Source organism: Sarcophilus harrisii, chromosome 4, assembly GCF_902635505.1.
Source record: "Sarcophilus harrisii chromosome 4, mSarHar1.11, whole genome shotgun sequence".
Taxonomy (NCBI): Eukaryota; Metazoa; Chordata; class Mammalia; order Dasyuromorphia; family Dasyuridae; genus Sarcophilus; species Sarcophilus harrisii.
In genome coordinates, this window is record NC_045429.1 from 364,833,455 (window position 1) to 364,851,853 (window position 18,399).

Below are 18,399 nucleotides of genomic sequence, written 5' to 3' on the forward strand. Positions count from 1 at the left end.
TTCAAGAATGTCATAGGAGTAGAAAAAGAATGGACTCTATTATAACAAAATCTCAGAGAAGGAAAGAACCTCAGAAACTATCTAGTCCAAGGTATAATTAATCTGAGGTCTTGAGGCACATAAATTCAGGTGAATTCGTGAACTTCGATGGGAAAAATAATACATCTTTATTTCAATACATGGTCCTTTTTAATTCTACACATTTAGGGGAAGCTAGGTGGCCCAATGGATAGTGCATCAGTCCTGAAATCAGGAGGACCTGAGTTCAAATCTGGTCTCAGACATTTAATGCGTCCTAGCTATGTGACCCTGGGCAAGTCACTTAACCCCAGTTGCCTCAGCCAAAAAAAAAAAAGTCCTACACATTTATAACCCATATCCTTCCAGTTCCCCAGGCTTGCAGCCTAAGCATAATGATACTTATAGTTCAGGCTCTTCCTTCTCTCTCACCATTCATAAACAATCTATTGTCAAAGCCTGTCAATTTTACTTTACTATCACCTCTCACAAATGTGCTCTTCTCTTCTGTCATACTGTCACCACCCTGGTGCAGGTACTCATCCCCTCAAAACTGGGCTATTGCAATAACCTGCAGTTTGGTGTCCCTACCACAAATCTCTCAGATTCCAAAATGATCTTCCTAAAGTGCAGGTCTGACCACATCACCTCCTACCTGAACTTCCTATTACCTCCAAAAGTGAATATAAAATCCTGTTTGGCTTTCAAAGCTCTTTATAAACTGTCCCCTCATCCCCATCTTTTAGTCTTCTCGACACAAGTATATGTGTGTGTGTGCATACACACACACACTTCCCTGGAAATTATAGCATACATTTTTTTGCATTGGCAATTAGTTGCTTACCCCAATAAAATCAAAGATTGGGATTGATGGTATATGAATGTAATGATGAGCAAATTTCAGAAAAGCTTGGAAAGACTTACATCAACTGAGGCTAAGTGAAACGAGTAGGACCAAGAGTACTATGTATACAGTAACAACAAGACTTATATGATGATTAACTGTGATGAACTTGGCTCTTCTCAGCAATATGGTGATTCAAGACAATGCTGATTGTCTTGATATAGAAAATGCCATCCACATCCAGAACTATGGAGTCTGAATGTGGATTGAAGCATAGTATTTTTATCTCTGTTTCGTCTGATTTTTCTTGCACAGAATGACAAATATGGAAATATGTTTAAAATGATTGTACCTGTATAACCTATATCAGATTGCTTATTGTCTTGGGGAGGGAAAAGAGAAGGGAAGGAGAAAGAAAAATTTGGACATAAAATTTTACAAAAATGAATGTTGAAAACTATATTTATATGTATTTGGAAAAAATAAAATACTATTGAGAAAAAAAAAAAAAACCAAAGATTGGGATTGTCTCCCTCTCCCAAGAAGTCCAGTCATCACCATTAGATGCTAAGAGCCCTAAAGACAGAGGTCCCTCTTTCCCGTGTGTGTGTGCGCGTGCGTATATGTAACTATTTATTTGCAGGTCTTTTCACCAACCATCTCTCATTCTGGAATTCTCTCCCTGAACTTCCTCTCTGCCTTGTAGCTTCCCCCAGATTTCGGCTAAAACTCCACCTTCTGCCAGAAGCCTTTTCCAGGTCCCTTTGATTTGCGTGTTTTTCTTGTGTTCGAAGGAATTGTAGTCGTTTGCACAATCTCTCCCCCATTACACTGCAAGCTCCTGGAGAGCAAGAGCTGTCACGAACCTCGGTGTCCACGGCGCTCAGAACCGAGGGGGAACGCGGTGAGCACAGAAGAAAGCTGCTTATTCTTACGTACATAAAGACGGTTTTCATTAAAGCTACCTAGAGCCTTTCCCAAGGAGCCCACGTAAGGTTAGGAAGGCTCGCCGGGTCTGCTCCAAGTCCAGGCGGCCCAGGGCGCTGCTTGCCCCAACTAGAACCCCCCGCAAAGGATGACCTAACCTCGGCGCGGAGGGCCCCCGACGCTTAGCCTAACCAGCCCGAGTCCCGAGGGCGGCCCCGCCCCCACAAACAGCTGTAGCATCCTCTCCCTTCCGAGGGCCGCGCCGGACTCGGGCTGGAAGCGGCGGAGGCCGCCTCGCCACAAGCGCTCAGCGGCAGTGCCCGCCCCGGGAGGCACAAGCCCGGGGCCCCGCCGAGGGGAGGAGGGGCAGGCCCGGGGGACGAGAGGCCCCTCAGCCCCGCGCGCCCGCACCTTCATGAACTCATCCTTGTCGAAGCATAGCGTGTCCGGTCCTTTGGGCAGGTTCATCCTCCTTTTCTCCATCCCGCCCGGTGCGCCGACTCCGGGGCAATACAGGAAAGAGCTGGGCGAGTAGCCGGAGAGCGGAGACCGGAGCCAGGGCCGGCACTTCCGCCAACGCGGCAGCGCCTGCGCCGCGGCCAACGATTGGGTCCGCGGGCCAGAAGGGAGGAATGCGAAGGACTTCCAGGGACGAACTGCTGCCGCCTAGAGGGCGGAGGTCCGCTCTGCATCCCGGAGGTTGGGCTCTGAAGCAGTCCCTGCCTTAACCTAGATCCAAAGGAGGAGGAGGAACCCGGGCCTGATAGAGGGAGGTCCCGGAGTCCCCTCCCTATCGCACTTCTTCCGCCACTGAGTGTAAGAAACAATGTTTACATTTACTCAGTTGCCGCCGCCCAGAAGCACTTTCCTCAGTATCTTATTTAATTATCACTCTTATTGGCAATGCAAGTGTATCTTTGTGTATTTTCAGTCAGTTTCAATCCTGTCTAACTCTTCGTGAACCCCTCTGCGGTTTTCCTGGGTAAAGAAAGATGCTTGGCCACTTGCTTCTGCAGATCGTTTTGCAGACCGGGCAAAATGACTTGCCCAGGGTCGCACAGCTAGGAAGTGTCTGAGGCTGGATAAACTGGGGAAGATGAGTCTTCCTAACTCCAGGCCCGCCACTTTCTTCACTGCCTCACTTAATCTTAAAGATTTGCCTATAAATGATAGTTCGCATCTTCCTAACTCCAGGCCCGCCATTTTCTTCACTGCCTCACTTAACCTTAAAGATTTGCCTATAAATGATAATTCGCATCTTCCTAACTCCAGGCCCGCCACTTTCTTCACTGCCTCACTTAACCTTAAATATTTGCCTATAAATGATAGTTGGCATTTTACACAATTATAATTCACTTGCAATGTAGCTATCTTTTTTTATATCTACCCTTAAATTAGCCTTGAATTGTAGTTTGTATCTTATACAATTGCCGTTTTTATTTACATTGTTATCTGTGTTTGTCTGACCTTAGAGACTTTCCTGTAAACCATAGCACACATATTGATCTGGATTGGTAATTAATTGCCTGCCCCAATGAAATCACAAGTAAAGTCCATCCCCCTGCCCCAAGAAGTCTAGTCACTACCACTAGATGCTAAGATCCTTGAAGACAGGGATCCTCTTACCCTTCTATTTGTATTCCCATCCCCATCCTAGTGCCTTATGTATGCTACCTAAATTCCGGTCTTCATCACCTGGAGTATTTTAATAAGTTTATAAATGACTAACTGGCTCTAATTTCTACAATGATAGATTAATGAGAAATAAGTCCAGAATTTGGGGGGAATGGCAGTTTATATCACTATATTTTGTTGTACTTTCTTAGGAAACTCCTTTTCTAAAAGCTGATCTTCCTAAAGCAAAGGTCTGATCGTTTCATTCCTTTGTTCAAAAACTCTCAATGACTCTCCACTCTTTTCAGAAAGAAATATGGTTTCTTCATCCTGATATTTAAGACCTTCCTTAATTTGGTTCTAACTTACTTTTTGAACCTCACCCTACCATTGTTTCCTTTGAGACAGGCTACTTTCTGTTAACGTGGACTACTAATTCTTCCCTAAAATCCCTTAGACTTAAATGTACTTCCTTTTCATCTCTATACTTAAAAATCTTCTTTCTGTATGTAGCATCCCTCTTGGGTAGGCTTCCCCAACTGGAAACTCACACTGACAGGTTAAGGTCTCAGAGAAGTGAATATTATTACTAAAGGCAACGTTTAGGAGACATTTCAAATACTGTTGTTTATGAGCCTCCACCAATGTTCTCATCAAAAACTACAACTTGACACTATTAGCTTTTAAAAAAGGGGTTTACTAAGAAACTATAACAAGATCCAGAGATATTTGCTGGCATTCCCCCAAAAGTCTGGATTTACTTAGTCTCTCAAAAATCTACATAATGAGTAGGTGTTCACTTACAGTAAGGACAATGATAGTGAGGCACATGTGGTAGATCATGCCCTATTTTCAGAAATTCTCTTTTCCCATTGTAAAGCCCTCATAGAGTTTAATGATCGATGAGTCATTCTACTGCTTAACTCATCTTCCTCCTTCCAAGGTATGGTATCTTTACTTAATGGGTTGACCTGCTGCTGTACTGGACTAATCTGCTTTAAGGCTAGGATATTCCACTGATGCAAAACTGATCTGCTCCTCTGCTGAGATGATACTCTTCTCTGCTAGGCCATGTAATGCTGAGAAACTGAGCAAGATAGAGATTAGAGAGTACTTAATAGTTTATTAAATGGAGAGATATACTGGAACCAAATGGATCCATGGTTTGGTCCCAGGGCTGAATGAGACTATCATCTCCAAGAATCCAGCAAACAATGTGAGTTCTCTCTATATACACGTGGCTCAGACTCAGGGGATAGACTGAGGCAGGGGTGGAGTCAGGGTACTGGGAGAGGGAACAGTGGGGTGAGCCACCAGAGATGAGATGACATAATCAGGGGGAGGCATCCCGGACATGGGGAGAGGCATCTTGATAAGCTGGTATCTAACATTCCAATAGCTTGGGAGGGAAGAGGCATTCTGATATTCTAAAACATAAAATCTTTTATCCTTATCAAATATTCTGATAAAAAGAGAGGGGAGGTCTTGCAGGACTGAGAAGCATGGAAACTGAGTCAGGATTTGGTCAGGATAATTAGGGAAACTGAGTCAGGACAATAAAATAGAACTGTGGCATAACAGCCAGAAGGCTCTAATGATAATGCTCTTCTTGCTCTACTTCACCTGCAGAAGAGAAAGTCTCTGCACATTACCATGCAATCACTTCAGACCCTAATAATGTTCACATAGTAGCTGTATATATACTACCATGTCAAAGTTGGTACATAGTCACCTTGGGATTCCTGTGGTTACTGCTCCTCATTATGATAGATACTCTGGATCTTCCAAACTTACAAGATCTCCTGGAAACTCCAATCTCAGAATATTCATTTACAAAAGATCAGAAAAAAATAAATCCAAGACACAGAGCTGCTGCCTTTTTTCTAACTACTCTCAAAAGCTGGTTAAAGTATTTTCTGTCTCAGCAGCCAGATAGAAGACTTTTTTGTCATCATATAATACCAGTCTCTCAATTGCACCTGGACAGAAACCAGGTCCTCTTAGATTTCCAAATGGTTGCTTCTACCCCAATTGTATTTAGAGGCTCAAAAAGATGCCATATATGCATTTATACATCACTATCCTTCTCCTCAGCTAAGAATGTTTTCTCCATTGTCAAATTTTTCTATTGTATTTTTTTCATAGTTCTGTTTTGTCCCTATCATAGTCTTCTCTATATTTATTTGTATGTGGATTAATACATAATAGATTGTATGCTCCTTCAAGGCAAGGAATTTCATTTTTGAACTTTGCATCCTTGGTGCCTAACATAGTACCAGTACATATTTAGTGAATTGAACTAAATGTAACTGGCAATGTAACTGGCACTTAAAATATTTCTGTCAAGTATATAAATAAGTTAATAAATTTCCCATCCTTTCTTCTTTTGTTTCCTTGATTTGTGTGAGGCCAATTTATCAACTGCCTCACAAAACATTTTGACAAGATCACTTTTCTTTTTTCATGACATGCCCTTGGATTGGAAACCTTGTTGTTCTGCCCTCCATAACACACCCATTCTTCATTCCCTTCTCATCTCTTGCTATACCAGAACCAGGTAAAATTACTTTTTCCCAGAAGCTGTTATAATTCTTGTATAAAACAAAGAAAATGTTCTCTGTATTGCTCTTTTTATTCTCTTTTCCCCAACACCTGTGAATAGATGGTTCTAATTTTTCTTTTCTTTTCTTTCTCTCCTTTTGTCCTTTCCCTTTAAACTATGATTGCCACTGACAAACCTTAGATTGTGATTCATTAATGCCTACTATTCCTTCATATTCTGAACACTCAACTCGTCCATCTTACTCAGCACTTTTCATCTTATAACAACACTTGTACAGAGCCAAATGAGGCCATCTTTCCTGTGCCCTGATTTATGTAAGCTTGGCCCAGATTGTTCCCCCAAAATGTTATATACAATGATATGCTTCCAAAAAGCATTATACAAATGTTCCCCTTCTAAAGGAAGGTAGAGAGAGCAGGAAAATCCCTCAAAATGTCTTGCTGCTCTAACCAAAGAAGCCTTAAAAAGGAAATTGTTAGTATTTTCAAAGAATGGAAAAATTAGCCCCTGGACTTGATATGTGTGAAACCATCCTGGAAGAATTGTCCTTGACATTCAGAAAAAGGAAGAATAAGAATAAAAACTATATTTTCTCTCCTGTGAATCAGTACAGAATGTCAAAGCAAAAGGATAAACCTCCTTGAAATGTAGCACATTCTTCTTTAAAAAACAACAACAAAGGGACAGGCAAGTGTGCAGTAGATAGAGCACCAGCCTTGAAGTCAGGAGGACCTGAGTTCAAATTTGGCCTCAGACACCTAATATTTCTTAGCTGTGTGGCTCTAGGCAAGTTACTTAACCCCAATTGTCCCAGCAAAAAATAAATAAAAATAAAGGGCTAAAAACCAACAAAAATTCTACTCCCAGCTTCTTCCTCTCTGATTCCAATGGATCACATATGCTGGTTCCTTTAAAACAGGAACAAAGGCCACCTTTTTCATCCTACAACACTGTATATAGTATAGCACTTTTACATGAGCCAGCTCTTGTTTAGGTCAAAAAAATATGAATTTTGCTAAATTATCTTGGTTATTCTATTTCTTCTGTATCTGGTTGAAAATTTTTATGAAGATATGTTTAAAATAGGAACATGAGGGATAAGAATCATCAAAATTAATATGTCCAAAAAATCTGACTTTTTATTACAATATTTCAGATCTTTGGAAATCCAGCTTTTCAAAAAAATTGAAGAAAGGTTTCAATCAAAAGCATTTAGTACCTACTATGTTCTAGGAATTGTATCTTCTAATATAATTTCTTCTGAGCCAGCTTGATCTTTATAATTTTGAACATTCAGGTTTGATGATATGTGGTCATTGTCCTTTCCATTTCATTATAGTAGTCATAGTATTTATCTGCCCCTCCCCAGTTCTGCTTTGTTAGTCTATATAACTATATATATAACTATATAAAATAATATTTTAATCATTTTATTTGCATTATTCCAAACTACTTTCCATAATGCTTGTATCTTTTTAAGAGTGAAAATGCTATCACAATGCTTATATATCAATTCACAACTTTCACTAGTAACATATTAGTGTGTCAACTAATTCATCAACCAACAAGAGAAAAGTGGATTTGATGAAAAAAGGGAAATTGAAGGTACTAGAGGATCCCAGGAGAAAAGCTGTGCCATATCTATGAGAATTTTGGGACAACCCCAAAAAGAGAGGGAAAGAACCACCAAAACTAGTAGATGGGAGTTACTGTTATGCCTCAGTTTCCCTGAATTGTTCTGTCTTGGTTTCCTTAAATTATTCTGCCTCAATTTCTTTGAATTGTTATGCCTCAGTCTCCCTGGTGGCAACCCCCTTCCTGGCCATTACTACTGAGATAATTAGGGGAAGGAGCCCTGGCCACTAGCATTCCAAAAAGTCATAACAGTTCAGATGACTTATCTCAATATTTGAGTATCTTCTGCCTCAGACATCCTGGCTCCTAGAATTTATGATTCTTCCTCTTTACTCCCAATCTGTCAGTACTGAATTTATGGTCCTTTTCTGGAACTTCCTGATGCTATTCTAATGGCAGTGCAGAGAGTTGTGGAATCTCCTCTTTGGTCAGAGGCGCAGGTCCAACATGAAAAGAATTCAGGAACTCGAAAAGTTTGAATGACAAAAAGGGAAGTTTATTGGCATTGAGATATCAGCTTTGTGAGGAAGGCGGACTTCTGAGTAGCAAAGTCCTATTAGGGAAATAAAGGTTAGTACTGAGAAGAGAATGTCTTCACACAAGGCAAGAGTCCTAGTAGGCAGCTATGCCAAGAGGAGAGGTCCCTTGGCAAAGCATATTACTTCATACTTTTGCAAAGCTATGGAGTATAAAAAAGTGTTTTTTTTTAAATAATAGTCTGAGGCTAAGGCTCCCAGTTGAAAAGAGAGCCAATGCTCCCAGACCTAGATACTTATCTTGGAGTTTTAAGCCTCTCAATATCAGGCTCAGATCCCCAATGAATGAAATTCCTAAAGATCTGGCTACCCGAAAGATCAATGGGGGGGGGGGGTGATTTGTCCCAGATCTCCACTTGGATGAAGCCACTTATCATGTGGAAAAGGTTTGTCTTGAAAATATGCCTTCTAGATTCTCTGGAGTCTGGGAGACCCTGAATCTCCCTTCTTTTACAGATCAAAGGGGACACAATTTTTACAGATTAAAGGAGACACCATTTTCAGAGTTCACCCGCATCATCTGCACTCACCGGTGCTCTACCCACCCTTGCCTTTGTTTCCCTGATTGCTGGAGTTCTATGAGAATCTCTCTCTTGTTGATTGGATGCTTTGAGATAATAGTCCCATCTACCCAGCTGGCTAAGATAGCTTAGCCAGTCTAAGCTCTCCCTCTAATAAAATATTAAAAATCTTTAATCTCTATCTTGCCTCAGTTTCTCTGGTATTACATTACCACTTTACCATATATATTCTCTAAATTTGAGTCTTTTTCCCCTGAACTTATTAGTAGGAGAATATAGCACATTTTGGAATAGATGTGTGATGTTTTACACCTGACTAATTGATACTGATGGATAATCAATGAGAGAAGAATAGTGGTAGGGCATTTATAAGCTATAATCCTATAGAACAGTAGACAGCCATCCAAAGCCATTGAGAGTAGCTGCAGAGTATGTGCCAAATGTAGTTGTACTCCCCATTTAGAACATACAGTCCTCTTGAGAAGGAATCATTTCATTTTCTGTACTTATATCTCCTGTACCTAGGATAGTTCTGGCACATAATCAGTATTTAATAAATGCTTATTGATTGATTAGAAAGCTATTAGGCCATATTTAACATCTTGAACATTATCCAGAAGGTTACAAAAATAAGTATTTAAATAACATAGCAGATGATCAAGAAAATGACCTGTGCCTCCATATGTTTGATTCAACTCATTTTCTTCAAGGATCCTAAAATTGTTTCTTGTGAGAACTAAATAAATGACAATTTTGTATTCATATCTAAATGTTTCCCAGTTCTCCTTTTAATTTTATTTGCTCATCAAAGCATATCCAACCACATAACTTATTAGGCAACAAATAGTTTTCTTAATTTGCTAGGAAAAAATGGTTTAAAAAGAACACTGATTTGGAATCAGGCAACTTGAGTTTGAATCTTGGCTATTATTGTTCTACCTGCATTGCTTTGAATAAATTACTCAAATCTTTCTGAGTTTAAAAATCCTTATCTTTAAACTGAGAGGTATAACCTCTGAGATTCCTTCCTGCAATAATTCCTATAAAATTGCAAGCCATTGATAAAGAGCTAGAAGAGATCACCCAAACCATTCAGTGTAATCCTCATTTGACAAGAGGAAACCAAGCGTAATGACTTCCCTAAGGTCATGCTGGCAGTAAATATTAGAGGTGCACTTTGAATACAATCAGAGGTGCTTTTGATCCAGAACATTTTTTTTAGTACTCATACCAGATTTTTCCAGATTTTTGAAAGGTTTTTCTCTCTCCTAAGGTAATATACCATTGCCTTCTTCTCTCTCCCAAGGTAATATACCATCGCCTTCCCATTGAAGATGGAATGTACTGCATCACCCCTTACTTATAATTAAACATTTACCCATTTTATTCTGCCTCTCTAAAAAACATAGTTCCACAATTTAGTTGTTTTGAAATGGACCCCCATTTCTCTTCCCACACCTCCCTATTTATAGTTTTCACATGTTGTCAAGTTTGCTACAGATCTCTCAAAAACTACTGAGAGAAATATCTAACCACCAAAACAGAAGTTTATGCAGTAACCATGACTGCAATCATATCAGGTTGCTGAATCTTAAAGTGGCAGCTATATAATTACTTCCTGTGTTCTTGTATGATGGAAGGTTTTCATTTTAAAAATCATGTGGTGATGGTGAAAAATCATACAATTTAGAAGGAATAAGTTTTGGTAAAGGAACAATTATTGTGATCTCAAGTTTGACTTGAAAAGTCCTTAAAAAGCAAGAGAGAGGGTCAAAGTCCCTCTTTTTTGTTGTTATTGACTTGGTACTTTGACATTTACATACATGTTGGATACAACCTGATGGGAAACTGTCAGCTTATAACCCTGACTTATGTCTTATGTTGTTGCATAAATATTAATATTTTGCTATATACAGATCTGAAAAGAACTCAGATTTTCAGAACTTCTATGAGATCTATAAAACTTTCTTGAAATAGGCTGTCTACTTTAGATATCCATCCCCCACCTCCTTAAACACTTTGCATCTGGTACTACCCTCCTCTCTAATCAATACAATTCCCTTCTTAGACATCTTTAAAAAACTCATATGCTGAACTTGGGAATGTGAGAAGATATGATTGTGACAAGTGAAATGGGAAATTAACAAACTGAGCTAGAATGATTTCCTCCCTAAAACACTGTGGCATTCCCTCTGAGATTATTCTCTCAACTCACACTGGTACTGCTAGTATGCTCAAGGTTCTAGGAGTAACCCTCTGAGTGAATGTCTTATCACGTAGCTCATGAAATTCTACTTATGAAATTCCCCTTGATAAATAGCTAGCTTATTTAATTAAATTTTCAGAAAAAGTTCTTACATAAATGACAGGGCAAGAATAGTTGTTAACAAAGTTAACCCACAACATGGGGTGATCTCTACCATAAATACAATCTATTAGGGCAAGAGTAGTCACAGATATAAAAAATAATGAATGAAAGAATGGAGTATTTATTAAGTGATTGCTATGTGCAAAGAGCATTGTACTGAGTGAGGGATATACCAGTAAAAAGCAAGACATTCCTTATTCTCAAAGAGCTCACAATCCAACAGAGGAGAATACACATGGAAGATTTCATATGCAAATCAGAGGGAAAAGTTCCATGGAAACCAGATATTAAAGCTTCTTTAATATCATTTCCACTGATAAAATCACATCTCTTTCTTTCTAATGTTGAATCATTTGACAATACTAAGGACTCCAGTGGCAAGGACTCTCCTTTCCCCCTAGTCAGTCTGCAGGAGCAGTCAGCCTGCATCTAACTGGGGGATTGTTGGCTTTCCAGGATGATGTCTGAAGGCACTGGGATGGAAAGAAAGCTATTCTTAAGGCTCTTAGATTCAGGATTTTAGAGTGTCTTGGAGGGGACACGGTTCTCAAAGTGGTGGTGGCCATTTTGAAGAAAGGACTCCAAAAATCTACAACTCTTTGAAGTCTCCTTGGACTCTGCCTCAGTGAGGGACCCCACCTGAGGGAAACAAGATAAACAGCTTCATTCTGTTTTCTAGGTGACTTGGTTCAGTCCTGAGCAAAAGAATTCCAACCCTATTCAATTAAAGAAACTCATTCAATTCTATTCAAATTCAGCTCAAGCTGAAACCCAGCTTGTAGCCAAAACTATCATAAAGGAACCAATCTAAAATCCTTTCTTTGCAGAGGTTCTAGACATGCCAGTTATGCATGCTTGTTATGCCAAGGAAGCCTCTGCCCACTGGATAATATTCTTTTTTAGTGCTACCCTCTCTTTATCCTCACCTATTTCCCTAACTAGACTTTATGCCTTTCTGTCAGGATTACTAACCTTACTTCTCAATCCCTATAATAAACCTCTTTTATCAATCCAGGTTTTTGGGTTTGTAAATTCCTTTACAGAGAATCCCTGCACCACCAGAAGGGAGTCCCCAAAACTCCCTATCCTTGTGCTGAATCCCAAGGGGGTACAGGGGAGCCAAACCTCTCCATCTGGTTCCCTGAACCCCGAACCTGCCACTGGACCTTATCATTTAACTCCCTGACCACCAGAAATCTTAATCTCATTTTGGTTCCCTACATTTAGACCTTATCATTTGGCTCCCTACAAAAGGGAACTCAAAAACCTAAACCTCATCAATTCGACTTACCTGGCACATGCTGCTTCTTACCTCTCCCTCAGGATACCTTGATACTTTGGTTAGGCTGGCTTGTCTGCCAGTTGTTTAGTAGCACTTGGTTAGCAGTTGATGGGCATAGTTGACCCTTTCTTCACAGTAGTTGCTTCCCTGGATGATGACTATCAGGGCAGGAATGGTAGTCTGCCAATACCAGCACTCCTGTTCCCATCTGCCTGTTGGTGGCAGTTGGACCACAGTTGTTACTGCTGAAGATAAGCAAGTTGGGCACTTTCCACAATAATTTTCCCCCTCAATAATGGCTATGCTAGCAATAGATCAGGTAGTTTGTGCATATATTATTTCCTCACTTGGATTAATGATCAGATGGATCAATAATAATAGTTAGCATAAAGCACCTATTATTGTGCCACACTCTTTACAAATAGTACCTGATTTGATCCTCATACCACCCCTGGGCAATAGGTGCTATTATCTCTATTTCACATAGTGTAGGTGCTTTGCCCAAGGTCAGACAATCAGTACAAATCTGAGCCTATTTTTGAATTCAGTTCTTTCCTGACTTCAGGCCTAATGTATTATTGCTGTGCTATCTAGCCTGTATAGCAAGGATTTTTCATTTTTGTTTTTATATCCCCTGTACCTAATTCACACAAGAATCATTTTTGTGTCCCCCAATTTGTATATGTGGCATCTAAGTATTTAATATATATGTATAGATTGAATATGGCAGGTGCTTAATAAATAGTTGTTGAATTTAATTGAATTGGTGGGAAGCCATAATGGTTTAGCAAAAATTTATCAGGCTAGTAAGTTTTGCTTCCTTTGTTTTTTTGTTTGCTTGCTTACTAAGGAAGCTACCCTGATGTTTCACATCTCTTATCAAAAGCCTGATTCACTGTTGGAGTTTATTATAGATTAATACCTCATATTTGTATAGTCATTTACAGTTTATAAACCAAGTTCACACCCTTTATCTCATTTAGTAGCTCCTTCAAAGCAAGAGAATAAGACCACCATCAAGGCTGTTTAAGGCTGCCTACGGGACCTGCAAATTGCAAAGAATCAATCATTCCATATTCAGAACTTTTCTAAGGAGGCCTGAGTATTGAATGACCTTTGCTCACTCATCTTGTGTCATGTCTCTTGTGGGAAACAACCAGCCTATGCAAACATATTTTTGCTAAATTGTTAAATTTATCACTTGCTAAATTCCATATCTCATTTGAATTGCCTTTCAAAATTCCATGCTGAAGGGTGTCTGCATAATTGTCTTCATTCATTTGTTAAATGTGATTGTTTTTCCCTATCTTCTCTCTTCTCTTCTAGTTCTGCAGCTGGACCCCTAACAGATGCAATTAGTGTTCCCTGTGGCATGGCCAAGGCAGGAGTCCTTACATCATTAAGCTTAGGAGGTGTCTCAATTTCATATTGTAGGTTCTTGAAGAACATTCCATTTGAGAACTAGGCTCTAGTTAAAGGATCATTCTTTTAGAATTTTATCCTCTCTCATTCCATCTGTCATCATACTGAAACAGCTATAATAAAAAAAACAGCTAAAATAAAAGAGTTTGGTGTTGCTCACAGAACCAAAGGTGATACTTTTTGCTAAATTGCCAGCACTCCCAAAGAAATGCATTTCAAATGTTTAAAGATAGTTCCATCATATTACTGTTCTGTAAGAAATGACCAACAGGATGATTTCAGAAAGGCCTGGAGAGACTTACACGAACTGATGCTAAGTGAAATGAGCAGGACCAGGAGATCATTATATACTTCAACAACAATACTAGATGATGACCAGTCCTGATGGATCAGGCCATCCTCAGCAACGAGATCAACCAAATCATTTCTAATGGAGCAGTAATGAACTGAACTAGCTATACCCAGAAAAAGAACTCTGGGAGATGACTAAAAACCATTACATTGAATTCCCAGTCCCTATATTTATGCACACCTGCATCTTTGATTTCCTTCACAAGCTAATTGTACAATAATTCAGAGTCTGATTCTTTTTGTACAGCAAAATAATGTTTTGGTCATGTATACTTATTGTGTATCTAAGTTATATTTTAATATATTTAACATCTACTGGTCATCCTGCCATTTAGGGAGGGGGGGGGGTAAGAGGTGAAAAATTGGAACAAGAGGTTTGGCAATTGTTAATGCTGTAAAGTTACCCATGTATATATCCTGTAAATTAAAGGCTATTAAATTAAAAAAAAAAAAAAAAAAAAAAAAAAAAAAAAAAAAGATAGTTCCATCACCACTGGAAAGAAAAGAAACCTTTTATAGAAATAAAATTGTGATGTAGCCTAAAAATAAAGTTGTCATACTGATCTCTTGTGAATCCTGGGCACCATTCTTTCAGTGATCTCAAAGTTTGTAATTTTTTCTTTCTTTCTTTTTACATTTTTCTGTTCTTTTTTCAACACTGGTTTTCAATATATTCCTTTGTCAGTATGTGCAATATCCACTTATAAGCTGATGCCACCACTGATCTGCTTAGGAGTTTTGACTTTCTTCATTTTTTTCTCTCAATATTTTATTTTTTTCACATACATGTAATGAAAGTTTACAATATTCATTTTTGTAAGATTTTGCATTACATATTTTCTCTCCTTCCATCCCTTCCTTACACCCTCCCCAAGACAACAAACAATCTGATATGTTATTCGTGTACAATCCTTTTAAACATATTTCCATATTTGTTATGCTGTGCAAGAAAAATCAGAACAAAAGGGAAAAAATTATGAGAAAGAAAAAGGCAAGCAAACAAATGAAAACAGTCAAAATACTATGCTTCAATACACAGTCTCCATAATTCTCTCTCTGGATGAGGATGATATTTTCCATCCCAGGTCTTTTGAAATTGTCTTGTATCACCATATTGTTGAAAAGATCTAACTCTATCATAGTTCATCATCATACAATGTTGCTGTTAAAATATACAGTGTTTTCCTTTTTCTGCTAATTTCACTCAGTTCATTTAAGTCTTTCCAGGCTTTTCTGAAATCAGCCTGCTCTTCATTTCTTGTAGCACAATAATATTCCATGGCATTCATATACTATAACTTATGCAATCATTCCCCAAATTATGGGCCTCTATTCAATTTCCAATTCCTTGGCACTACATAAAGAGCTGCTACAAACATTTTTGCACATATGGATCCTTTTCCCTCTTTTATGATTTTTTTGGGATACAGACCCAGTAGAAACACTGATGGATCACAGAGTATACATGGTTTGATAGCCCTCTGGCCATAGTTCCAAATTGTTCTCCAGAATGGTTAGATCAGTTCACTACTTTACCAAGAATGCCTTAGTGTCCCAATTTTTCTACATCTTCTTCAACATTTATCATTTTCCTTTTCTGTTATATTAGCCATCTGGTAGGTATGAAGTGGTTCCTCAAGAGTTGTCTTAATTTTCATATCTAATAAATAGTGATTTAGAGCATTTTTCATATGAGTATAAATGATTAATTTTTTCACCTGCAAATTATCTATTCATATTCTTTGACCATTTATCAATTAAGGAATGACTTGTGTTCTTATAAATTTTACTCAGTTCTCTATATATTTGAGAAATGAGGCCTTTATCAGAAGAACTGACTGTAAAAATTATTTCCAGCTTTCTTCTTTCCTTCTAATCTTGGCTGCATTGATTTTGTTTGTGCAGAAGTCTTTTAATTTATCTATTTTATATCTCATAATGTTCTTTAGTTCTTCTTTAATCATAAATTCCATCTTTCTCCAAAGATATGATGGACAGACTATCCCTTGCTCTTTGAATTTGCTTATACTCACCCTTTATGTCTAAATCATGAACCCATTTTGACCTTATCTTGGTATAGGGTATGAGATGTGTTACCTTCATTTCTAATCTAATCCGCTTCTCCTTGAGCACCTTGATGTCTTCCTACTCTTGGTGACTTTCTTTACGGTGTCAGACTTAGTATAGATATTCAATCATCTTAGCTTACTGAAGCTCAGAACTCTTGAGCTCAAGCTATTCATTAACCTCAGCCTTTTCAGAATGAGGGTTTATAGGCTTGTGTAATCACACCACTCAAAATGCTTTTTATAACATAATTCCATAAATCAGTCCCATATCTTCAAATGGTACTAATTCTATCAACCAAAAGAAAAATGAATTAAACATTAAAATTATGTTCTTTTTTGAAGCTCTTTTAACTTTCAAGTGGATCAGAGATAAAATGTACATACAATTAAAGATCTTCAAGCTCTTTCTTTAAAAATGGACAGCATTTCACAGCAAGTATATGCTAGGAATTGTGTTCCTATACAATGCTGCTACATAGTAGCATCAAGGAGGGACATAGTGTAATGCCAGAGAAACTGAGACAAGATAGAGATTAGAGAGTTTTTAATATTTTATTTAGATTTCTGAGAGGGAGAGATTTTCTGGAACCAAGGATCAATTTTGGTCCCAGGGCTGGGACTTAAAGCATTCAGCATCAGCACTGAATGTGAGATTCTAATAAATTATATATGGCTCCAAAGGTCAGGAAATGAAAGGCAAGGGGTGGAGTTTGAACACTGGCAAATGTGGGAATTTCCATGAATGGACCATCAATCTGGTTCTGACAGGATGGGGGGGCGGTGAGGACCATAAATTCTTGATAAGTTAGGAGGACTTGGGAACCAGGATATCTGAATTCCCCCTTATCTGAGATTATACATTATACATCAAGAAAGTGAGGCAGAACAATTTAGGGAAACTGAGGCAGAACAATTTAGGGAAAATGAGGCAGGACCATTTAGGGAAATTGGGGCAGGACAATAAAAAGAAACTGCCCTATAACAATAGGAATTAATAACATTCTTTCCTTTGCCAAGACCCACAAAACTGCTCCAAGGATTTACTTGAGTCTGATCCTGTTGTTGTATCACACTTTCATTATTCATTTAGTCTTTCTACAGTGAACTGGGGCTAAATGCAAGGGATTAGCAAAAGCTATCATGGCATGTTTGTATGGAAATTGCCATCTTAGAATAGCATCCTAGCCTTAAAGCATTTTAGCCCTTAAAGGCTGGGGGTCAAGAATATTTCGATGTAATTTGGCTATGTCTAACATAGGATAGAGTGATTTTAGGAGAACTATGTATAGTTTAACTAGAGTTATATCTAGCAATTTTGGAGCCTGGGATCAAGAAACCTATCTCTAGGCCCTCAAATTAACTTTTTTTATGTGGAAATACCATAAGTGGTAACTGAGATAAATTCAGGAGAGTGGGATGAGGAATTAGTTACTATAGTTGTGATGCTCAGCTAGGGGCTAAGTTCAGTTGTTTCTAGACTCTCTGCCATATTGGGGAGAAGATGAGGGAAATGAGGGAAGAATTTGGAACAGAAAGTTTTGTAAGGGTCATTGTTGAAAAATTACCCATGCATATGTTTGGTAAATTAAAAGCTTTCATTTAAAAAAAGAATCTATACACTAAATATCTGAATCCACTAAATTTCAGTGATCTTGGTCACTAGCTATAGATATTAATTTGGAGTGGCTCTATAATGTCTATCTAACTCTCAGTCTGGATGCATGGCAGGGTGAATTAGTTCTAGACCTCTCCATTCAGAGCTATTTTGTAGAGGCATCTAAAATCTATTTGGTCACCTCTGAATGAATCTGAGTTTTCAGAGAAGTCTAGAAACCAACCATGGCTCCCATAAAATTTTTACATTAGGGCAAACCAAGAACCAAATTAAGTCAAATGATTTCTACTTGAGGACTCTCTTCCTATTCAGGATCCATAACTTTAAAATTTCCATTTCCAAATATCTTCGTAAAGTCCCTGCCCTAGCATCTAAAAGATCCACATTACTCTCTCCTTTTTTTTTTTTTAATAATAGCTTTTTATTTTCAAAATGTATGCAGATAGTTTTCAACATTTATTCTTTCAAACCTTGTGTTCCAAATTTTTCTCCTTCCCCTTCCCTACCCCCTCTCCTAGGTAGAAAGCAATCCAATATATGTTAAACATGTGCAATTTTTCTATACATATTTCCACACTTGTCATGCTTCATGAGAAAAATGAGATCAAAAAAAGGAAAAAAATGAGAAAGAAAG

General features: G+C 38.3%; 1 protein-coding gene across 2 annotated transcripts in view; it reads right to left on the reverse strand.

The window, feature by feature from the left end:
• Nucleotides 1-2,370, reverse strand: part of COG2 (component of oligomeric golgi complex 2) — a 71,295-nt gene extending 68,925 nt beyond the window's left edge. For both annotated transcript variants that reach the window (XM_012547978.3, XM_003767828.4), the window contains exon 1: nt 2,201-2,370. In XM_012547978.3, the coding sequence (XP_012403432.1) occupies nt 2,201-2,272 (72 nt within the window). In that variant the 5' untranslated portion in view covers nt 2,273-2,370. The remainder of the gene's footprint in view (nt 1-2,200) is intronic.
• Between the last annotated feature and the right edge of the window lie 16,029 nt (nt 2,371-18,399).